The 25,023-nt window shown below is 44.8% G+C and overlaps 1 protein-coding gene across 1 annotated transcript in view; it reads left to right on the top strand.

The window, feature by feature from the left end:
• Positions 1–20,325, top strand: part of RANBP3L (RAN binding protein 3 like) — a 74,688-nt gene extending 54,363 nt beyond the window's left edge. The window contains exons 10-15 of the mRNA XM_068271848.1: positions 5,436–5,535; positions 7,157–7,281; positions 8,219–8,339; positions 15,493–15,632; positions 16,860–17,049; positions 19,419–20,325. Of these exons, the coding sequence (XP_068127949.1) occupies positions 5,436–5,535; positions 7,157–7,281; positions 8,219–8,339; positions 15,493–15,632; positions 16,860–17,049; positions 19,419–19,462 (720 nt within the window). The 3' untranslated portion in view covers positions 19,463–20,325. The remainder of the gene's footprint in view (positions 1–5,435; positions 5,536–7,156; positions 7,282–8,218; positions 8,340–15,492; positions 15,633–16,859; positions 17,050–19,418) is intronic.
• Positions 20,326–25,023: the final 4,698 nt, after the last annotated feature.

Genomic DNA, 25,023 nt, shown 5'->3' with positions numbered 1-25,023 from the left:
GTTTGCGTTTTTCCTATACTTTACATTGGAGGCAGAAACTCCTCCGCAATCCAAAAAATGCCTCACCCCGGAAGTATGCGTTTCTGCAAAACGCCTCCCGCTCTGGTGTGCACCAGCCCATTGAGATACATTGACCAAGCGTATCCGCAGCCGCAAGCGGCTGAAAAAAACGCCGAAAAACCCGCTCGGTGTGCACCAGCCCTAATTGTCATTACTAATTGCCCAGTGTGTGGATAACAGTCTATCAGAGATAAGTAGCCTGTGCGGTGTGAACAATTGTGTGGTTGCTCTTCTTGAGAATTACAGTGGGACTTGAGCTGTATCTTTTGAGTGTGATCGGTTTTTCCACTGAAGATTACCACAATTCTGGTGATGCAACAGAAAGTGTTAAAGGGAAGGTTCAGGGAGGGGAGCGAAAAAATAAAAATCAATTTCCACTTACCTGGGGCTTCCTCCAGCCCGTGGCAGGCAGGAGGTGCCCTCGCCGCCGCTCCGCAGGCTCCCGGTGGCCGACCCGACCTGGCCAGGCCGGCTGCCAGGTCGGGCTCTTCTGCGCTCCAAGGCCCGGCACTTCTGCGTCCCACGCGGGCGTGCTGACGTCATCGGACGTCCTCCGGGCTGTACTGCGCAGGCGCAGTAGTTCTGCACCTGCGCAGTACAGCCCGGAGGACGTCCGATGACGTCAGCGCGCCCGTGTGGGACGCAGAAGTGCCGGACCTTGGAGCGCAGAAGAGCCCGACCTGGCAGCCGGCCTGGCCAGGTCGGGTCGGCCACCGGAGACCACCGGGAGCCTGCGGAGCGGCGACGAGGGCACCTCCTGCCTGCCACGGGCTGGAGGAAGCTCCAGGTAAGTGGAAATTGATTTTTATTTTTTCACTCCCCTCCCTGAACCTTCCCTTTTTAAGCCCAATCTACACTATATGATTCTTTGTACGATTCGATTACGATTCCATTTACGATTCAATTAAATCCGACCTGTCCGATCAGGATTCGATTCAGTTCGATTTGCAATTGCAAAACAATGGCAAATCAAATTGCATCAAATCCCGATCGGACATGTCGGATTTAATCGAATCGTAAATAGAATCGTAATCGAATCGTACAAAGAATCATATCGTGTAGATTGGGCTTCAAGAGAATTCTCATCCACGTGAACATAGGCAACGGTTAAAGGACAACTGAACAGGGAGTGATTGGAGGCTTCCATATTTATTTCCTTTTTAATCAATACTAGTTGCCAGGCCCTCCTGCTGATCCTCTGCCTGTAATACTATTAGCCATAGACCCTGATCAAGCATGCAGCAGATCAGATGTTTCCGACACTGTTGTCAGATCTGACAAGATCAGCTGCATGCTTGTTTCTGGTGTGATTCAGACACTACTGCAGCCAAATAGATCAGCAGAGCTGCCAGGCAATTTGTATGGATTAAAAGGAAATAGTTATGGCCGCCTCCATGTACTTTTTCACTTCAATTGTAGGTACTTATCCGTTAGCCGGGCGCATCCGGCAGGTGGCGCTAATTACTATTCCCCATCCAGGCCGACATGGATAGTAGGGAAAGATGCAACTCTGGTGGAGTTTTGTCGCCACCTAGAGGATGCGCCCGGCTAACGGATAAGTACCCAATTGTCCTTTAAAACCTGGGTGATTTAGGGATTGGTGCAGCAGCAAGGATCTGGAGGGTCTCTACCACCTCATACTAGAGCGAGGAGGCAACCTGGCATGGGGGGCAGGGCCAGCGCCAGCTCACCCTGTAGCTCTGCCCCCTGGAAAATGCGCCAGTGTAATTTCGCAGAGCAAGCGGGTTGCTGGAGGGGATCAAAGTCACATAGGGTTACTCCCCTCTGCCGTAGTCACTAGGGATGTTGATGCAGGATTATGCAAATGTTGTATGCAAAATTATGCAGCTTGCAAATTCAACCAATCAAATCCTGCTGAGGTTAAATTCGATTGGTCCTTTTTTCAAGCTGCATGAATTTTGCGTACAGAATTTGCATAAGACTACTTCAACTCAAATTTGTTTGCATCTCATTGACCGTGCCTAGACATCACCACAGCACTGCTACCCATGCTCCTCCCCTCTTTGTTCCCATAGATCAGTGATCTGCAAACTTAGCACTCCAGCTGTTCAGGAACTACAAGTCCCACAATGCATTGCAGGAGTCTGACAGTCATGAGTCTTAAAGGCAAATGCATTGTGGGACTTGTAGTTCCTTAACAGCTGGAGAGCCAAGTTTGCAGATCACTGACATAGATAATCAAAAGCTAGATGAGGCTGAGGGTGGTCCAATCCTGCTTGTGTGATCATCCGGTCACTGAAGTCTTGGAACAGCTTGAAGCCTGGAACCTACTACAATGCGCAATTCGCAATCGCTAGCGTTTTTAATGAGCGTTTTGTAAGCGATTTAATGAGCGTTTTCTGGTATCGAATTTAAAAAGGTGTAAGGGTTGGTTCACATTGGGGCAATTCTTGAGCGCTTTGCTGATCACTGTTGAAGCGCTGCTACAATGTATCCCTATGGATACATTCACACTGCAGCGGTTGCGATTTCGATCAATCACAAATGCACTGCATGCAGCGTTTTGGGGGCGATTGCTCTGTGATTCCTGTTCTATTGAACGGGAATCACAAGTGCGAATCGTGAGATTTAAGTTAAAATCGTAATCGCGGGCTAGCGGCGCTCCAAGCGCCGAGTTTGAACTAGCCCTGAGCTTGTTGCCAGTGATTTGTGCAGCGATTAGCGGTTTTAATTCTAATGGGTCCTTTCAATTATTATTTTTTTTTTTTTACAGTGCGCAGTAATTTAAAAACTCTAGTAAATCGCTATATTCATGAGCAATTACGCCAGCGTTTATATACTTTTTACATTGAAACACTAATGCTCCAAAAAATGCTGCATGTCCTGCGATTATGCTATTCGCAATCGCTCCAGTGGAATTGGACCCATCCATTGACATTAGCTGAGTGTTTAGGGAAATCGCTAGCGTTTTGAATTGCTCCCTGAATGCCCCAAAAATCGCTCTAGTGGGTTCCAGCCCTTACTGTGCATTATGGATGCCCAGTCTGGAATAACGTAGATGGACAGTCACTAATACGGATATTGTATCATAGGTTCTCGAGTCTTGGTGATGGAATGTTTTGCCTTGCCAGTACAGCGGCACTCAAGTCATGTGACATTGGCTGCCTGTGGATTAGGACAGCCATACATGGAGCAGAAAGCAGAGCCAGGCGATCGGCAGAAATTAGCCATCATAGACCCGCTGATGGAGGAGCCAAGGCTATTTACATCAGTATTTGGGCGCAGGACATAGTGTGTAATGATAACCCGTATTACTGCACATAAGGGAATACATATCAGATAAATCTGTCGTAATGAAAATATTTGATCTGATCCATAAGTTCTGTGTGGTCTTGGCCGATAATCTATCATGTACAGGTGTCCCACTATGTTTAGTGGCCCTGTACAGGGAATTACTATAAACAAGAGTATTGTGCTGCTGTACTTATTAGCTGAACCTTTGTCCCTCCTCTCCATTGAACAGTACGCTCTACTAAGCTATAGCCGAATAGTGTCTATATAATACTTGTGCTCCACAGCATTGCCTTAAAGGGAAACGGGAGGTATACGGAGGCTGACCTGTTTCCTTTTAAACAATACCAGTTGCCTGGCTGTCCTGCTGATCCTGCCTCTAATACATTTAGCCGTAGACCCTGAACAAGCATGCAGATCAGGTGTTTCTGACACGGTCAGATCTGACAAGATTAGCTGCTTGTTTGTTTCTGGTGTTGCTCAGACACTACTGCAGCCAAATAGTTCAGCAGGACTGCCAGGCAACTGGTATTGTTTAAAAGGAAATAAATGTCAGCCTCCATGTACTTCTCGCTTCTGGTTCCCTTAAAGTGTACCAGAGATGACATTAACCAAATATTTGATTTAGTTGAAAACCTAGGGCTTCCTCTAGCCCCATAAGCTCCCACGCCGTCCTCCCTTCGCGACCAGTCTGAGCTTTCTGCGCATGCGCGGGAGGTCCGCATGTGTGCATAAGACCAAGACTGGACCCGAATGAGCTGTTACTTGAGCTGATCGCGTCTGAACGGCAGACCACGGGAGGATGGCACGGGGCTGGAGGAAGTCCTGGGTAAGTATCAAATCTTCAGTTAATATCGCTGGTTCACATTAAAGGGACTCCAAGGAGTAAATAAAAATAAAATCTGAACTTACATGGGACTTTCTCCAGCCCACCGTAGGTCAGGAGGTCCTCCTGGCTCCTCTCCCAGGCCCTCCGCAGAAATCGCGACAGGCGACACCGGGGCAGAGTGACCGGCTGACACTTCCTGAATAATGACGCTCGTCGTCATTACGCCGCCTGCTACGCATCATCATGGCAGCCGCCGTGACAGTACTGCGCATGCATGGTTTACAGTTAGAAAACCGTGCATGCGCAGTACTGTCACACCGGCCACTGCCGGTCGTGATTTCTGCGGACCGGGAGAGGAGCCAGGAGGACGCCGGGGGACCTCCCGACCTACGGTGGGCTGGAGAAAGCCCCAGGTAAGTCCCGATTTTGTTTTTATTTACTCCTCGGAGTCCCTTTAAAGGGGCACTACAGCTAACAATTTTAAAATTTAAAATATGTGCAAACATATACAAATAAGAAGTATGGTAAGGTTTCTCCCAGAGTAAAATGAGCCATAAATTACTTTTCTCCCATGTTGCTGTCACTTACAGTAGTTAGTAGAAATCTGACAGAAGCGACAGGTTTTGGACTAGTCCATCTCTTCATAGGGGATTCTCAGCAAGACTTTTATTCTTTATAAAGATATTCCCTAAAAAGGATTTAAACAATGATGCTGGCCAGCTTCCCTGCTCGCTACACAGTTTTTCTGGCAGTTAGACAGAGCACCTGCCATTCACTAATTGCTTTTGAAAATTAATAAATCCCTGAGAATCCCCCGTGAAGAGATAGACTAGTCCAAAACCTGTCGCCTCTGTCAGATTTCTACTAACTACTGTAAGTGACAGCAACATAGGAGAAAAGTAATTTATGGGTCATTTTACTCTGGGAGAAACCGTACCATACTTCTTATTTGTATATGTTTGCACATATTTTAAATTTTACAATTTTTTGCCATATGGCCCTTTTAAGGGCGTAAAAGATTTTGTTTATAGGTCTTTAGTTAAACCATGCAGTCAGTACATTCTCAGTCTGTTTCCAGCTTTATAATCATATGGAGAAAAAGATGAAATATGACTGGTTGCCAAGAGTCTTTACGTTTTACACAAGGTCATTGTACTTCATACTGCATTAAACTGCTCTTCTGCTGTTTTGTAGACAAGATTTATGTAATAGTGAAAAATCAATGTACTGCATACAAAGCCAATACATTTTATTAATAGCAAAGTGTAAGATAAACTATCTGATCTATTTTCAGAGTCCCAGGAGGCCGAATCCATTCCAGACAAGCGTACCACCTTCCAAGCGCGAATCTGCGTCAGCCAGATTATCGTGTAACAGGAACTGGCCTTATAGCAGTAAGTGTCGCTATTCTGAAATAAGACTTGCCTTCATCAGGAATATAGGCATGCATATAATGCTAGAGATAGAATGGCAGTGATTATCCTCTGCTGCATTGGAGGCATTTAAAGGACAACTGTAGTGAGAGATATACGAAGGCTGCCATATTTATTTCCTTTTAAACAATACCAGTTGCCTGGCATCCCTGCAGGTCTATTTGGCTTCAGTAGTGTCTGAATAACACCAGAAACAAGCATGCGTCAAATCTGAAAATGTCAGAAACGCCTGATCTGCTGCATGCTTGTTCAGGGTCTATTGTTAAAATGATTAGAGACAGGATAGCCAGGCAACTGGTATTGCTTAAAAGGAAATAAGTGTCAGCCTCCATATACTGTATCTCTCCCTTCAGTTCTTTAAAGCAGGCCTGAACTAAGAAATTCCACTCTGCTCTAAGAGATGAGCAACAGCATGATAACCTTTAAAGAAAAACATTTTTCTTTGTTACAGCTGATACAAATCCTGCAATAAATCTAATTACTGCTTTCATGGAAGCAGACAGAGGGTTAACATCCTGTGTTTACAAATTAGCTGCTCTGCTGAGGAATGACGAAATTCCTGAGCTGACACGGCTGAGAGATCAAATTACACTTGTGACTAGCCACAGATGAGGGAATAAGACAGGCTAAACTCTCTCTAAATACATACAGGGTGCATTTCTCTGTTTTCCTTCTGTCCTGTGCAAGAATTCAGGTCCATTTTACCATTAAGACCAACTGGATTTTCCACTCTCGGTTTATCATTATGTACCCACGGCCAGATGGATCAGGGATATCCGGCAATTACCGATCGTTTCCTGATCCACCTGGCCGAATCTGCGTCGTTGGCGAACATGGAAATAAACTATTTTTTTTAAATTATCATTAATATGATTGCACCAAATTACAGCGAAAGTCAATGGGGAACTTTTGTTCGACCGCGGTGTGTGACCTGCGTCGCAAAACATTGTTCAATAAATTTTTGTTAAATGTTACGCGAAATCCTGAAAAAGATAGTTTGGCGCAAAAAAATTGTCCGAAAAATTGCGTTGTGGGTATGGACCTTTAGAGAGTGAGTTGTCAGGAGCTACTGATCTGTGCAACTGATGGGAAAGTACTACAGAGAGTGTGTCTGGGAATCTTGCACTTTTGCCTGCCGCACAGGTTAAGAGCTGGAGATGCTATAAGCTTGCCTGTGTGAAAATTTAGTCCCCTCTCCTCCTCTCTGCCTCTGAAATCTCTGGCTAGTAACACCTCCCCCTCCTCCTGCCCATACTGAGCTCCCATTAACCCTTGCTACTGTCTGATGATGCCAAGGCTCTCTGAAAAGCGGTGGGCGAGGCTTGTTTAGTTTATAGGGAATTAGAGTATTAAAACAAAAACAAAAAAAAGTATTTGGCTTGAGGAATGCCCTATTAACTACATGAAAGGAACACAATTATGCAAGGAGTAAAAGTTCATCTCGGATCCACTTTAAAATAATGTAACTATGTAATCTTTGTACAAGACTACATAGACACAATACACAGTGTGTTCCTGTTAAATGGGCAGCAGCGACGTTCTCTATCGCAGGACCTTATATTTGCTGTATTTCTCTCTCCAGAGCACAGACTGCCCACAAGTCTCATAGAGTCGGCGGCCGAGTACTCCTGTAGGCCGAAGCTGAAGTATGAGCTGGATCAGGTGAAGATCTACACAGGAGAAGAGTCTGAGCGTAATGTGCTGCAGGTGAGTGGCAGTAATGAGCAGTGTGTTCCTGATAGACCCCGCCCATTGTGGTGGCTGTGTGCTTGTGGAGAGCCGTCAGGCCAAGGTTTGACCAGACCTCACTAAAGGTGTTTGTTTTTTTCCCAGGCATAGTATGGCTAATCCTCCTGCTTTAATACATTGGGTTTTTGCAGGTGTTTGCCCCCACCTGGTTGCACCGGTAACCACGTGGTTTTGCCGGCAATCACGTTGGGAGCAAACCCAGAAGAGGAGTCCAGCAGGACTGAAGGGAAGTAATGTATTAATGCAGAGAGACAGGGGTACACATACACTAGGGGGACAGCGGCAGGGAGCAACAAGGAGGCCTCGACTAGGCCGATTGTACTGAAATGGGTCAGAAATCAGCCTGCAGTTTATGGCGGCCAACATCTCTCTCCAATTAGATCAGAGTGAGATCTGTGTATTGGTCGATCGGCAGCTAAAATCGCTACATGTATGGGCACCTAAATTCTGTGTGTGTGTGTTGATCCAGAAAATCTGTATCATACCGTGAATAAAATGCTGAACACTAATTATTATAATACTAGTAAAAAGTCCGGCCCGTTAAAAAACGGGCGCTAGATCACAGCCGCTACCCCCGCAATGCGCGCACATACGCGTCCTGCTTGCTCGTTCCCCACCCCTATTTGAAGTATGTGCACACAGGGAGCTGCTTGCTTGGCAGTTGGAAAAAGCTGTTATTTCCCACAATGCAATGAGAACCTCTGTGAACCACAGACAGCAACAGCAACTGTCAGATCCGGCCCTGTGTCCTAACTGCCCTGGCTGCGCACATGCTCAGTACAAAAAAGCCAGGGACACAACCATTCAGTTGATGAAGCAGGGACACTTGCATTTTATTGTATAGGATACTGTGTTCAATCCCATATGAAATTTGTATGTTCTCTATTTTTCATAGGTTAATTGCAAGCTCTTTGTATTCAACAAAGAACAACAAGCATGGACAGAAAGAGGTCGGGGATACCTGAAGCTGAACGACACGGCTGCGTGCAAGAATGGGCTGTTCCAATCTCGATTGGGTAGGTTAAAGATTTGAAATGGAACTGCGCTATTGTGGTAGATTCTGTACCGTAATGCAGGACAATAACCTATCCCTCTGTGTAAATGGTGTTCACTAAAGGAAACGGAATATGGAGGCTGATGTATTTATTTACTTTTAAAGAATGCACATTGCCTGGCCGTCCTGCTGATCCTCTGCCTTTAATACTTTCAGCCGTAGATCCTGAACAGGCATATGCAGATCAGATGTTTGACTGGATTTGCCACATGCTTATTTCAGGTGTGTGATTCAAATGTTACTGTCGCATGAGATCATCATGACAGCCAGGCAACTGGTATAGTTTAAAAGGAAGTAAATAAAAATGGCAGCCTCCATATCACTCTCACGTCCGGGCTTCTTTAAGGAAACCAGCTTAGACCGGTTGCAGTTTGAGCAAAGGCCTGCTGCAGAGTGCTTTTTGATCCATGGGGAGAGGCAGGGATTGACCCGCTAAGAGGCAGAGCTACAGCCATAAGCTCTGCCTCATCAGGAAGCACTCCCCCGAGTTAGGAGAGGGGATCTAGGGGGGTTATAAACCCCCCGTTTTGCGGCGGGAATGCGGCGGTTTAGCACTAGCTATAGTGCTTTACAGTAATCACATGCTTTTAGACTCGCTTCAGGATTTCTTTAAGTGCACACTAGTGTCCTCATAAGGAAAAAATATACATGGTCATTTTTCATGAGGTAGCCTTTTTGGGGGGGGGGGGGGTTGTTTGTCAGGGGCTGATGCTGTCTTCTAGGTCATCGCACTATGTATTTCCCAATGCACAATATAGAACAAACAATTAGATTTTTTTTAATTTTTTTTTTTTTTGCTTAATGGTTAATTATGCAAGCCTCCTGCTTCTCGCTCGCGGTGCTGACTTTCTCTTTCCTGTAATTTTGCTGCACTGGGGATCTCACATCCGCATTGTCAGCAGATAGCAGCAGAGGCAATGCTTGTAATAGGCCTGTAGTGGCACTAGATTTGTTAATGAAACCTGAAATCTCCTTATGGCCATGCTTGTTACTCGTCTGTCTCTGGGCTCTAGGTGTTATTTTAAAAGGAACCTGAGGAATACCGAGGCCGCCATTTTCATTCCCTTTATAAAGAATGCCGGTTGCCTGGCTTTTGCGCTGAGCTTGTGGTTTAAGTTGTTTTTGAATTGCACACCTGCAACAAGCATGCAGCCAGTGGAGTCAGACCAGAGACAAAGCATCTGCATGTTCAGTCTGAGCCAGTGACTTGTAGTATTGGACACAGAGCATCAGCAGAGAAGTCAGGCAACTGGCATTGTTTGTTGGAGAATGAAGATGGCCGCTTCCTTATTCCTGTCACTTCATATTTCATTAAAGTGGACATGAACTCTTGCGCAGGACAGAAGGAAAACAGAGAAATGCCCTATGTATTTAATTAGAGAGTTCAGCCTGTCTAATTCCCACCTCATATGTGACTAATCCCAACTGTAATTTGATCTCTCAGCTGTGTTAGCTGGCTACCTCAGCAGAGAACGGTTTGGTAAACACCGGATGTTAACCATATGTCTGCTTCCATGAAAGCAGGAAATAGTCAAACCGCAGATTTATTGCAGGATTTGTATCCGCTGTAACAAGGAAATGCTTTTCTGTAAAGGTTATTATGCTGTTGTGTATGTTTTAGAGCAGAGAGGAAGTTCTGAATTCAGGTCCGCTTTAAGAGCAAACCAGTGGTTGCATAATAGTGAATTGGAGGCAGTGGTGGATATTATACAGCCTAGTAGAGATGCTCAACTCCGGATCCGGATGAAATCCGAATAGTTGTTGTTCGGATTTCATCCGGTTAAATCAAATCACCTGGGCGGGGGGTTAATCTTACCATCATGACGTCTTCTTTGGTCTGTCCTTCTGCGCCTCCCACGATGTGTTCCAAGCACGTCACATGACTAGTACAAACACTTCCTCCTTCAACCCAGAAGGAGGAAGTGTTTGTAATCACGTGACTGCCGGTTGGACCGCATCGTGGGAGGCGCCGAGGGACGCCCCCCCCGGATCCGGAGTTGAGCATCTCTACAGCCTAGCCATCTCAGTAGAGCACAGGCTGCTTGCACTAACAAGCCTCTACCGATCACTGGTTTTTGCTTTGTTTAGAAGGGTAGATACACACCTCCCAAGCCTGCCAGCTCTCCTCCGTCCGTCTCTTCTAGGGGATGTCTGTCTTAGCAGAGCGGGCATTACTCCACCGTTCCATACTATACTTGTACTTAAAGGATACCCGTACTGACATGTGACATGAGATAGACATGTGTATGTACAGTGCCTAGCACACAAATACCTAATGCTGTGTTCCTTTTTTTCCTTCTCTGCCTGAAAGAGTTAAATACCAGGTATGTAAGTGGCTGACTCAGTCCTGACTCAGACAGGAAGTGACTACAGTGTGACCTTACTGATAAGAAATTCCAACTATAAAACATTTTCCTAGCAGAAAATGGCTTCTCAGAGCAAGAAAGAGGTAAAAAGGGGGAATTACTTATCAGTGAGGGTCACACTGTAGTCACTTCCTGTCTGAGTCAGGACTGAGTCAGCCACTTACATACCTGATATTTAACCACTTGCCGACCGCGCACTCATACCGCGCGTCGGCAAAGTGGCAGCTGCAGGACCAGCGACGCAGTATTGCGTCGCCAGCTGCAGGCTGATTAATCAGGAAGCAGCCGCTCGGGCGAGCGGCTGCTTCCTGTCAATTTACGGCGGGGGGCTCCGTGAAAAGCCTGCGGGCCGCCGATGGCGGCTCGCAGGCTAAATGTAAACACAAGCGGAAATAATCCGCTTTGTTTACATTTGTACGGCGCTGCTGCGCAGCAGCGCCGTAAGGCAGATCGGCGATCCCCGGCCAATCAGCGGCCGGGGATCGCCGCCATGTGACAGGGGACGTCCCGTCACTGGCTGCACAGGACGGATAGCGTCCTGTGCAGCCCTGATCTCCGGGGGGGGAGCAGGTAGGAGAGGGAGGGGGGAATTTCGCTGCGGAGAGGGGCTTTGAGGTGCCCCCCCCCGCCAGCCACATGCAGGCATGAGAGATCGGACCCCCCCAGCACATCATCCCCCTAGTGGGGAAAAAAGGGGGGTGATCTGATCTCTCTGCCTGCTACATGATCTGTGCTGGGGGCTGCAGAGCCCACCCAGCACAGATCACTCAGCACAGCACTGGTCCTTAAGGGGGGGGGGGGGTAAAGGGTGGGTCCTCAAGTGGTTAACTAACTGTTTCAGGAAGAGAAAGGGAAAAAAAGGAACACAGCCTAGTTATTTGTGTGCTAGGCACTGTACATACGCATGTCTATCTCATCATGTCACATGTCAGTTCAGGTATCCTTTAACCTCTTGCCGACTGTTCCATGCCATTTGGCGGCAGCCCCAGGACCGCTCCACACCAATTTGGTTGAAGTACTGGGGCGGGGTTTTGCAGCAGATAGCACACGCTGATGTGCGCATCTCTGCTTGAATGACGGAGCTCCGCTCCATTATCCGTCTCCCAGCGGCGATCACCGTCTCTTTACTCTGTACAGCGCTGCGAACTACAGCAGCGCTGTACTGGGGACCGCCGTGTCACATGGTTGTCCCCTCTGGAGGCAGGGAAGCAATCACCTGTGAAAGGCTGAAGCTAATGACCGCCGATCGCGCTGATTGGCTGGCAGAGGGAGGGTTAAAAAAAATACAAAAAATAGGTAAATTTATTGTTAAATTAAAATAAATATTTGTAAAATAAACGAGCGATCAAAGCCCACCAACAGAAAGCCCTGTTGGTGGGCAGAAAGGGGGGGGGGATCACTGGTGTACATAGTTTTACGGCCCTGCAGCGAGCCCTTAAAGCTGCAGTGGCCCAATTTGAAAAAAATGGCCTGGTCACTAAAGCCCGTGGTACTTAAGTGGTTAAAAGACACCTATGGAGGCTGCCGTATGTGTTTCCTTTTGAGCAATACCAGTTGCTTGGCTATCCTACTGATCATCTGCCTCTAATACTTTTAGCCATAGACCCTGATCAAGCATGCAGATCAAGTGTGACATGTAATAGCTGGCAATAGCTACAGTATGTTACATCTTACCCCTGAGTAACCTGGAGGGGGTAATAATAATTAACGCCACCGGGACTTTTGCAGGAGCAGGGTAACATGTTTTTAGGCTTCATCCTGCGCCCAAATTTACCAGCGTAATTTTTACATGTATACCTGGTCTTTGGTGTGATTCAGACACTATAGCAGGACAGCCAGGCAAATAGTATTGTTTAAAAGGAAACCACACAGGGCTGGATTCCCCCGAGATTCAGAGGATGGGGAAGGCTTATTGGGACCATGAGGCTTTCCCCTCGAGTTTTTTTTTTTTTTCGTTACAGAGTCTCTTTAAGTGGCAACTGAAATCCAACAAGCACATGTTCTTACTTCCTATTTTTCTTCCTCACCACAAGCAGATCTTGTTGGTTGAGAAAATAGAGGAAAGGTCATTTTTTATACTCCAAAGCCAAAGAATGTTGAACCTTTCTCTGCTTCAGCCGATATGGACTAATAAGCCGCTCTTGTACTCAGGCCAGTATCTCCATCCTCCCTTCTGACTCCTTATCTTGTGTTTGCACATTCCTGTCTTCCACTCCAACACCTACCATAAATCTGAAGTGCGCTCATAGGAGGAATCTGGCAGCGGATAATGAATGCTGGCATTGATGGCCTCAGATTGTTTTGTCAAATGCCGCCTTGTCTTGTGTGGAGAAGATTTCTGCAGTGTGCGTTCTGATAAGACTGGGGCGTGGCCTGTAGGAGATCCAGAACACCTGCTCTGCTATCCCATGTGTCTCCAAAACAACTTCCATCAACAAGAGGCTTTGCAGCGCACTGTCGGGTAAACAGGCCACCCAGCATGGGGCTCAGCCTGGGCTGGATCCTTTATGCTTGGTACACACCATGCAATTCCCCATCAGATGCGTAAAATCGATTATTTCCAACAATGTTTTTTTTCTGAACGATTTTTTCAATCACTTCTATACAAAATTGATCAGAAATCAGATCAAATAATCAATTTGACCCAAAATCTGACGGGAAATTGCATGGTGTGTGCCGGGAATTAGAGTAGATCCACATACATGGAAATCTGTCTGCAATGTATGGCAGGCAATGGATCCCTCCGATCAGATTTGATTAGAGAGGGATCTGTCTGATGGTCGATCTGATGGCAAATTGACAGGTGTATGGCCACCTCAACTCTCCTGGATAATTTATTAGGGTTGTAAAACTCTGGGTTGCTGAAAAAAAATGCATCTGAGTGCAGGAAACCGATCATAGTTTCAGTAGCTGAGGAGTTTTTCTGTATAGGAGCTGAAGAACATTGGAAAACAACTATCGTGTATCAGAGACCATAACAAGGTTCACAATGAGAGCTTTTTCTAAGCGCCACTGATTTAAAAAGCTCTTGCTAATATAATGCTATGTGTGTGTTCTCACTTGAGTGATGTGATTTTTTTTAATTATCCATAGCATTATATTCGCATGAACTTTTGAAATCACTGGTGCTTAAAAGGGACTCCGAGCACCTCTCATGGGCATGCCATTAAGACAGACGACTTCCAACAAAGTCGTGCTATGACCCCTCTGGAGGAGCCTCTTGCAATGGCCATGCGTGTCACTTCCTCTTCCTGCTGCATTCAGTGATGCACTTCTCTAACAGAGAAGACAGGGGTCACCCGGAAGTTATAAAATAGCCAAGATGACAGCCGCGATTTTTAAATTGAATTGAACAAAAACTATTTGGTGTAGAAGGGCGATTCAAACGAAAGAGTGCACAAGCTACAGAAAGGTATGCATCTTTAAGTACTTTGCAGTACTGGTCGGAGTCTTAAAGGCATGCCCATGAGATGTGCTCGGAGTCCCTTTAAAGCGGACCTGAACTCAGAACTTCCTCTTTTGCTCTAAAAGATCAGCAACAGCATAATAATCTTTACAGGAAAACATTACAGCTGATAGAAATCCTGCAAAAAATCTGCAATGTCTATTTCCAGCTTTCATGGAAGCAGACAGTTAACATCCCATGTTTTCAGATCAGCTGCAAAAAATCTGCAATGTCTATTTCCAGCTTTCATGGAAGCAGACAGTTAACATCCCATGTTTTCAGATCAGCTGCACTGCTGAGGCAGCCAGCCAACACAGCTGAAATCAAATTACAGTTGTGATTAGTCACAGATGAGGGGGAATTAGACAGGCTAAACTCTCTAAATACATACAGGGTGTATTTCTTTCTGCTTTCCTTCTGTCCTGTGCAAGAGTTCAGGTCCACTTTAAAAAGAGCTGGCAGTGTGAACCAGTCCTAAAAGGTAGACTTGAACCTTTCAATACAAAATAAGACGGAGGGATGTCAGGAATGTCCAGTATAACTGTAGGATTAGGACCAGAGATGCTATTTATCTCCGTTTTATTTTCACTTCAGGTTTGCATAAAACGGGAGTGTCACCATAAAAATCAAATTTCAACAGCACCTGGTCTGAGTGTATGAAGTGATAAAGATGCTAATCCTGCATTCAAAACTTGCAAAACTTTTTCTGCTGTTATGGTTTGGAGTTATCACATACTTTAGGAGCACTGGCCCTAGTGCCAAACAGTGCCAAAGAGTTGAATGCTGGGAGTTCTTTGTATCTATAATATATCCCTCCTCTTCCATTTATTTCTCTGCCTAGCTGCTTATCAGAAACACTCTCCTATTACTTGTGTTTACAAGCAAGGCTGAGGTGACTCAGTGATTGGATGTGTAAATAAAAATAGACAGTGCAGTTGTTAGTATACACCTCAGTGGGAGTGTCTGAAGACTCTGGGAGGAGGGCAGCTAATGAATACACAATGAGCAAGGGAAGGGAGGGGGGAACAAGAGTCAGGGAGGAAATGATGTCAGCATTAGCTTGGCAAGATGGCCACTGCCTAGAATAGGATTTTCTGCTTTTCCTTTGTAAAATTCACAGGAATCATTACGTGGATAGCACAATACATCTGTTATGTAAGTAGAAGTAGTATTTATCTACTTATATATGTGTTTTTTATTTCTAGGTTAGCATGGGTGTCGCTTGTTCTTTAAGATGCACTTGAGTGTCTTGCGACATGTTATAATTTTCCATGTATAGATTGATCATGCTGTTTGTGTTTCAGTGATGCGAAATCACGGCAATCTGAAGCTGATCCTGAACAGCAGAATCTTCCGGGAGATGAAACTGGAGAAGGCCAATCGGAAGTGTCTGCGCATCACGGCCACTGACCTGGACAGCAGCGTCAAAATATTCCTTGTGCAGGTGAGAGCACAGGCTCTGGGGTGTCACCACAAATCATGCCCCCCCCCCACACAACTTTGGGGAACCCCATTGTTCTCACCCTTTCTCTCACCTACCCAGTATTCAGTGTGGAAGGGCCCTCCATGGGAGCCAGAGCCTGTAGTGCAGTGTCTGGGTCTTGGAGACACTGAAGCGGAAAAAAAAATTCTGATTTTGTATGTGTAGTACAGCTAAGAAATAAAACATTAGGAGCAGAGACATAAGTCTATTGTATATCCTGTTTCCAGTACAGGAAGAGATAAACTCCAGTTATCTATGTAAAAGAGCCATTAAGCTCCACCACTTTCAAAGTCACAGAGAGCTCTGTCTTATGAAGCTTATCTCCAGTGTCTGGCACTGTCTTGTTTTTTTTTTTTTTTTTGTTTTTTTTTTCCTGCAGAGGACGGTTCAAAAGTTCACTGGCCTGCTCTGTAAAAACATTTAGAATGCTGAGTAGTGTGTAAACTGAAAATATGGAGAACTAGTTGAACCAAGCCCGTTTAAAAAAACGTGTTCTAGATCTGTTTTTGCGCATGTGCGTGCACCTGGCGCTCGTGTGTGTGTGTGTGCGCGCGCACCCGTCTGCCCGTGCACATTCCTCCCTGGCACCATCATGTCTCAACGGCTGTCTGGGTCTGTGCTGCGCACATGCGCAGTAGCAAAAAGCACGCGCCCAGCTACACAGAGACAGGGACACAGGGGTTTTATTATAGAGGATGATGCAATGTTATAAAAAACCTATTTCGCTGAAAATAAAAATGAGAATATTTTCTTTGCTACTAATGTTCTAGTAATTATCCGTACTACACAACCAATTCATTATATCCTAATTTTTTTTTCCGCTTCAGTGTCTCATTAAGTTGCGTACACACACAAGACTGAGGTGGCCGATAACGTACGCCAATAATCCAGCGTGTATACTGCAGCTGCCGCTTGGCGGATTGACTCAGACCCAGATAGACCACCCTGTCTGTTTCCAAACATGCATTACGATTCAACTCTGTAATGTAGCACATTTGGGTCAAATTGCAATGCAGGTACTGTGAGTTGCTATAGCCCCCCGCATTGTATGCAGTGCACAGGTGGGGTAGGGATCTAAATCAATAAGAACAACTCCACATTGTTGCCGTCTACAGGTTCTCTTGTATCACGTGGCTGGCTGACATTTCTATCTAAAGTAAGACCTTCCTGTCTTCCTGTATTTTTCAGGCAAGTGTGAAGGATGCTGGGCGGCTCTATGCTGCGATCCACCATCGGCTGATTGCGCTGATGAACTACAGGGCCCAGCAGGTGAGGAGTGCTCCTGATACGGATGAGGAGTCAGACTCCCCTTCACAACTGCACAGCAGCGACTCTGAGGATGAGGATGAAAAGATGATCTATCCAAACAGGATGTCAGGTACGGTCAACGGCAAATGAAAGCTAACCTGTGACGCCAATTTATTTAGAGAAACTGTAGTAACCTAATGTAATGAATTAAATGGCTTTTTTTTTTTTTACAATATTCATTTAAAATAATTTAGTCGATGTTTGCCCATTGTAAAATCTTCCCTCACCCTGATTTACATTCAGAAATTTATCACAGGTGAGAACATTTTTATTGCTGTCTGGTGCAGCTCTGAGGAATGTTTGATTCTGAGAGTTCTGAAGCCAGTACAAAATATATAGCTGGTCTCCCAAAATGCTAGGGGGGGAGGGGGATTCCACATAGTTCAACGACCTAGACTGTGATATCACTGGTAGGGGAGGGCTACGTTAAGTATGGAGGAATACATGGAGGTATATCTGATGCTGAAATCAAGAACATTTCTGTAAATGTGGCTGTGCTGGATTGACTGCAGTCTACTATATGTCACTACAGTGCCTCTAATAAATGAAAGGCTTGTACAGCGGTAATCAGGGGTTGTCCACTATTCTTTTTTTTTTTTTTTTTTTTTTTTCCTTTTTTTTTTTTTGTGCCCTGTAGGTTTTAAAATTCCTATTCTAATTTGAGTACAGGAAGTGTGTATGGCCTTTTGTCTTCCCCGAGTATACGACAGGACACTTAATCATTAAAGAGACTCTGTAACAAAAAAAGTTCCCCTGGGGGTACTCTCCTCGGTAGGGGGAAGCCTCAGGGTCCCAATGTGGCTTCCCCCTCCACTGTAGCTGCAGGCAATCCAGCGCTGGCTCCCCTGAAGTCTCCTGCAATCCTGGCTCTACAAGCCTGACAAGGCTCCCTATATATACCTTCCCTGGCTCCAGCGGGGGCGCTGTTGGGGCTCTCAGCACGGAGATAGGTGAAAATAGCCGACCTCTGTTGGGTCCGCTCTACTACGCAAACGCAGGAGACTTGCGCCTGTGCAGTAGGACGGGCTGACAGCGATCGGCTATTTCTGCCTATCTCCAAGCGGAGAGCCGATACTGCGCCTGCACTGGAGCCGGGAAGGTAAATATTTAGATCCCGACGTTCGGAGGGGCACAGCGAGACCGCCGTGGGGCACAGGAGGACGGGGAAGCCTCGATAGGATGCATACACAACCATAGTATCTATAATCCTAGAATAGTACTTAAAGGGGAACTGTCACAAAAATCTTAAAATGTAAAACGCATACAAATAGGAAGTACATTTTTCCCAGAGTAAAATGAGCCAAAAATTACTTTTCTCCTATGTTGCTGTCACTTACAGTAGGTAGTAGAAATCTGACATTACCAACAGATTTTGGACTAGCCCATCTTTTTATAAGGGGGTTCTCAGGGTTTTCTTTATTTTTAAAAGCACTTTGTGAATGGTAGTTGCTCTGTCCAACTGCCAAAATAGTGTACAGCAAGCAGGGAGGCTGGCCAGCATCTTTGTATTAATAATTTTCAGGGAATGTCTTTATAAAGAATAAGGGGCATGCTGAGAATCCTCCATGAAGAGATGGACTAGCCCAAAACCTGTCGGTAATGTCAGATTTCTACTACCTACTGTAAGTAACAGCAACATAGGAGAAAAGTAATTTATGGCTCATTTTACTCTGGGAAAAATGTACTTCTTATTTGTATGTGTTTTAAATTTTTGCTATTTGCGTTTTTTTTAGCATTTTGCTTTTTTTCCTATACCTTCCATTGAGGCAAATCGCCTCAAAAATGGCCCAGGCAGAGCTTTGCAAAGCAGATCGCAAACGAACTGCTCTGATATGAACTCTCTCTCATAGAGAATCATTGCACAAGCGCTTTCAGGGTGATTTTGAAAATCGCACCGCGCTTAAAGGGGAACTGAAGAGAGAGGTATATGGAGGCTGTCATGTTTATTTCCTTTTAATCAATACCAGTTGCCTGGCAGCCCTGCTGGTCTATTTCTCTGCAGTAGTATCTGATTAAAACCAGAAACAAGCATGCAGCTAGTCTTGTCAGATCAGACTTATAAGTCTGAACCACTGAAACACCTGATCTGCTGCATGCTTGTTCAGGGGCTATGGCTAATAGTATTAGAGGCAGAGGATCAGCAGGGCTGCCAGGCAACTGGTATTGTCTAAAAGGAAATAAACATGACAGCCTCCATATACCTCTCTCTTCAGTTCCCCTTTAAACGTCCTATAATGGGAACAAGGCCTCATAGCTAGTGAACAGTGTAAGATGAAGAGGATTCCACTAAATTAGGGCAGCCTGAGAAAAGTCTTGTAGCCATGGAAGATCTCAGTAGTTCATTGGAAGTGCAGAGGAAGGGGGTGGCATACAGTGTATAAAATCATGTATGTTACTTGTTTTAAATAGAAATTTAAAAAAAAATCTGTATTCTTGTAGGTCACCAGCAGTGGATCCGCCGGAGGCCCGCTCTGTACTCCTGACGGTGGCTCTCTGCTCAGGCCGATCTCAGCCATGTGTCTTATTCCCGTCACTGAAAGCAAGCCATCGACCACAAGGTCCTCTGCCCAAAAATCTACGTCCAACTGGAATCTCAGAGAAATCATTTGAGACTTCTTCGAGGCAAAAACGAAAGACTGAAAAACATCCTCTATGTCCATAGAGTGTTCGGATAACAAGCACACAGACTTCTGTTCTAACACCATATTTGGACTCCAATCTCTCTTCTAAAGACTGATTTCATCCAATAATTTATTGGGACAGTTTTAACTTGCATATACCTCAAAAATAACCTGCGACTTTTGAGTGCACCTTAATATGCGGCCAAAGGATCTTGCGGAAAAAAACATTCCTTTAAGTTAGCACGTTGCTTCCCTTTATTTCCCCTTAATTTTTTGAATTTTTTTTTTATAACCTTAGCTAAATTGGATCTACGTGATTCTACGCCAGATTACCAATCCATAGGGCGTCCCTAAGTGAATTCAAAAAGATATATAACAAGATCAAACCAGTGTTGTGCATCATATTGATGGCCATGATCAAGTTTACTTTTTATATGGATATGTGATATATATATATATTTTTTCTTAGAAATAATTTGCAGTTTGGCACTTTTTATTTGTTGGTCACAGTGGCTGAGACTTAAGTGAAGGTTTTAAAAGGCCAAATGTTTTGGCTAAAGTGTAATATATATAATCTATTGTGTATTTAAAATTTTTTCAGTATATTATATATTTATATTTTATTAAAGGTTGTTATATGGTAGTGTAATATATGCACAGATTTAGATCTGTATTTAACAGGGTTTGCTTGGCATGTTTATAAAAAGTTACTCTGTTTACATTTACATTGAGTTTTGTGTTGCTTTATTTTAGTCATTATGGTGCAAAGTTTAAAGAGGAACTCCAGTGAACATTTTACTGTTGGCAGGTATTTACCACAATGCAACAAGGTTCACAGACAGGAAACTGACAAAAGTTCAAACTTCTCTTGTGGGAGGGGTTTCACCACAATATCAGTCATACAGCGCCCCCTGATGGTCTGTTTGTGAAAAGGAATAGATTTCTCATGTAAAAGGGGGTATCAGCTACTGATTGGGATAAAGTTACATTTTTGGTCGGAGTTTCTCTTTAAGTTCAGCTTTCTTCTAAAGAGATCCAATGGGAAACTATCACAGATTAGACTTTCTACAAAATAAAAAGCAGTAGAGTGTTGTATTGTTGTCATCAAAAACAATATCCTCACATGGGCACCAGCTGGTGTTTAAACTGCCATATTTATTTGCAAGCTCCGCAATTCAATAGACAAAATGGTACAGTGGAAGTATCAGCAATACATCACCGTCAGTCGGATCAAACCACCCACAGAGACCTGTCGGGTCGACAATTGTTTCGCTTAAGTAGCTTCCTCGTGGACCGCTGCTCTCCGCGGCGGGGATAAGGCTGTTCCGCAAGGAGACTGATAGGAACAATGCGTTACTGGCAAGCAGTTGCCACCCTCCATCTTTGATCAAAGGACTCCCCAAAAGTCAGTTAATTAGAGCCCGCAGAATTACCTCTAGCCATGAGAAATATCAGAAACAGTCTAAAAGATTGGTGGTTAATTATGAGAAGCGAGGATACCACAGAGGGATGGTGGAACAAAAAGGCAGCCCAGGTAGCTAGAATGGACAGAAGTGAGTTGAGAGGGGGAAAGGATGCTAATAAAAAAGAGCCCTATGATGGAGTGCAATTTATCCTAACTCATGACAATCATGCGTTGGACATTAGGAAATGTCTACGCACGGCTTGGTCAGTGGTGGAGACTAATCCACTGCTGTCTAAGGTTTTCCACTCTCCCCCTAGAATGGTTTTTAGGAAAGGTAAAAGTGTCAGGGATCAGCTAGTGAGGGCTGATCTAAAGGGACCCACTGCGACGACGGCGACGTTTATCCCACGCCGTAAAGGCACGTTCCCTTGTATGAATTGTCAGAATTGTTCATCCATAATCCGGGGTGACTATGTCACTCACACCACAAAAGGGACACGGATTATGATCAAGGGTAATTATTCCTGCACTACGACAAATGTGATTTATTTGTTAAAATGTCCTTGCGGAATGGGTTATGTCGGACAGACAACCAGGGATGGGAGGAGGAGGATTAACGAACATAGGAGTGATATTAGGAACTATAAAAAAAGAAAGAAAAACTTAAAGGAATACTATTGATGTATGCATTTATTTTTAAATGCTGTATGTTGTAGCACACATTAGGGCAAGTACTAGGAGCAATTTTATTCCTCACACAGCTGTTCCTCTCAGCTGTAAAATCCTCCTTCAGTTTTGGAGTCAGTGTTGGATACAAAATGTATCTAATACTGACTGCTCCCAGAGGGCTAGACCATGTCTGCACAGGGGAGTTGCTATCAACTCCTCAGTTTATAGTTTAATTATCACCTTGCTGAAAGAATCTTGTTGATATGGTGGTAAGGGGTTAAAGATTCTAGCAATGTGTGTTTATTATCTTTGCTTCTCTTGACTGATAAAGATACTAATAATGCTAATTGTAAACAGTGATCTGCCCCTCTCAGCAGCTTGTAAAGTGGATGCAGCCTGGAGTGTATCACCTCAAGCAGACAGCCAGGCAAGCAGTCTGAGTGTAAACACAATAGCTAGTTATATTCCAGCAATATTCCAGCTCATTTAGTTACCTGTTACCACCTCAGATCAGCCTATTTCTCCTCATGTCTGCTGCATGCTGTGAGTGACACAGTAAAATATATTTGTGAGCTGTGTGACAGAGTAACCAAGCAGCTCAGGGTGACCCAAACTACTATGAGCTGTGTGAGAAATGAATTTTTAAGCAGGGATGGTGAGAGAGAGACCTGGGTGAATAAATAAAGTGCCCCTAGCACTAGTGGTAATGTGTACACTAATATAGAGTATTAAAAAAAAAAGTCGTTTCAATCGATAGTACTCCTTTAAGGATAAATTTGAATCTCCCGTAGGTCGCCATTTCCATGAATGTGGACACGCAGTGGGTGAACTGAGATGGTGCATACTGGAGAAGGTGTTCTTGCAAGAGGGTGTGGACCCCCAAACTTCCTTGTTACGTAGAGAAAGCAAATGGATATATGATTTGGGTACTCTGGCACCTAATGGCATGAATGAGGCCTACAATTTAAAGTGTTTTCTATGATTATGTATAATGTGGTCTGTCTCTTTAAGTAATGTGCCCGCCCCTGCTGTGGTGTGTTTTAACTTTGAAATTGGTCTATATATATATGGATGCTGCACATATAGTCTGTAAGCACTTGATAAAGACCCCTTGGTCGAAACGTTGTGCTATTTTGCACTGTGGTACATACAATAAAATTGGCCAATTAGGCCTAAAATCCAGGTCGAGACCCAGTCGTGTATTTTACTGGGACTGAATTTACACACAGGCAAGCTGATAGCATCTCCAGCCCTCAGCCTGTGACAACGTGACAAACAGAACATGGCAACCCTCATTGTATCAGGAATAAATAATCATAAACTTTTGAAGCTGTTTGCAGCTAGATTTGCTATGTAAACTATCTAAACCGGGGGTCTCAAACTCGCGGCCCGCGGGCCATTTGCGGCCCTCGATACAATATTTTGTGGCCCTAGCCGGCAAAAGCTTCCTTATAGTTCGCTTCACTGCACCCAAGTAATCCGCCGCATCCCCACCGCTAAACGAGGGCTGCAGAGCCCCCAAATCGCCCGGGGTGCAATCCGCCGGCATTTCCTGGAAGGAGCAGAGCTTTCAGCTTTAGCTCTGCCCCTCCTGATGTCTTTCGCCGCCTCTCCCCGCCCCTCTGTGAAGGAAGAGTGAGAGGGGTGGGCAGAGGCGGCGATGAGCCGCGATTGTGAAATCCCTTATGCGGCCCAGCCTTATCCTGACTTTGCCTCCTGCGGCCCCCAGGTAAATGGAGTTTGAGACCCCTGATTCTAAACTTTAGATAAGATATATAGACAAGTTACTTGTTCTAGTTAGTTTTTCACCTCGGATCCGCTTTAAGGTGGTCACTAATGATCCAATCTTTTTCATCTAATCTTACCATTTCTATGTAATATAAGGGAACAACCTAAATTATCCATTCAATGTTTTCACTCATTTTACCCTTATACTACATAGATGTGGTAAAATTGGATGAAAAAGATTGGATCATTAGTGGCCACCTTAAAGTGTATCCGAGATGAACTTTTACTCATTGCATAATTGTGTTCCTTTCCTATAGTTTATAGGGCATTCCTCAAGCCAAATACTTTTTTTTTGTTTTTGTTTTAATACTCTAATTCCCTATAAACTAAACAAGCCTCGCCCACAGCTTTTCAGAGAGCCTTGGCACTCAGTCCCAGGTAGCAGGGGCTTATGGGAGCTCAGTCTGGGCAGGAGGAGGGGGAGGTGTTACTAGCCAGAGATTTCAGAGGCAGAGGGGAGGAGGGGGAATTAGGTTTTCACAGGCTGAGGGCTGGAGATGCAGATCAGCTTGCCTGTGTGTAATGTTTACAAAAACAGAACATGGCCTCTGTCATATCACAGGAAGAAATAATCATATTCTGTTGAAGCTGTTTGCAGCTAGATTTGCTGTCTTAACTATATAAACTTTAGATAAGATATATAGACAAGTTACTTGCATTTCGGTTTTCCTTCTGTCCTGTGCAAGAGTTCAGGTTCACTTTAACTATCATCAACTTTTAGGCCTGGTGCACAAAAAAAAAACGCTAGCAGATCCGCAAAATGCTAACAGATTTTGAAACGCTTTTTCTTATTATTCTGTAGCGTTTCAGCTAGCATTTTGCGGCTTTGGGAAGCATTTTTGGTACAGTAGATTTTATATATATTGTTACAGTAAAGCTGTTACTGAACAGCTACTGTAACAAAAAACGCCTGGCAAACCGCTCTGAAGTGGTGTTTTTCAGAGCGGTTTGCGTTTTCCCTGTACTTAACATTGAGGCAGAAACGCCTCCACAATCCAAAATCTGCAGCAGCCCGGGAGTATGCTTTTCTGCAAAACGCCTCCCGCTCTGGTGTGCACCAGCCCATCGAAATACATTACCCTAGCGGATCCGCACCCGCAAGCGGATCGCAAACCGCAGCCGAACCGCTCTGGTGTGCATTAGGCCTTAGAGCATAGAGGCAGTTCTGAGTTTATTTCAACTTTGAGCTGCCTACGTTTTGCATCTGTTTTTGTGGGAGGTGGGAGCGAGATGCTTCTCTGCACAATCACGGGAGGGAGACCAGTTCCCACACAGGAAAGCCACAACTATTGCAACATAAGTTGGCTCGTTCTGCTGATGGTAAAAAGTTCAGCTCTGTTTCAGCATGTACTGTACAAGTCAGAAGCGATAAGAGACAAATGGCGCCCTTCCCCTCCGCACAATCTGGCATGCTTCCTACACAGGACTACAACAGTTAGGACAGAGAGAAAAGCACTGAAACCCCTCTGCCAGTTTTTTAAAGACTGTTATCAAAACCGGTGCAAAGACAACTTTGCCAATGTCAGCTGCTGAATAAAATAAAATTCTGATTGCTTATGAT

This window comes from Hyperolius riggenbachi, chromosome 1 (genome assembly GCF_040937935.1).
Source record: "Hyperolius riggenbachi isolate aHypRig1 chromosome 1, aHypRig1.pri, whole genome shotgun sequence".
NCBI lineage: Eukaryota > Metazoa > Chordata > Amphibia > Anura > Hyperoliidae > Hyperolius > Hyperolius riggenbachi.
This window is presented reverse-complemented; position numbering and strand designations above follow the sequence as displayed.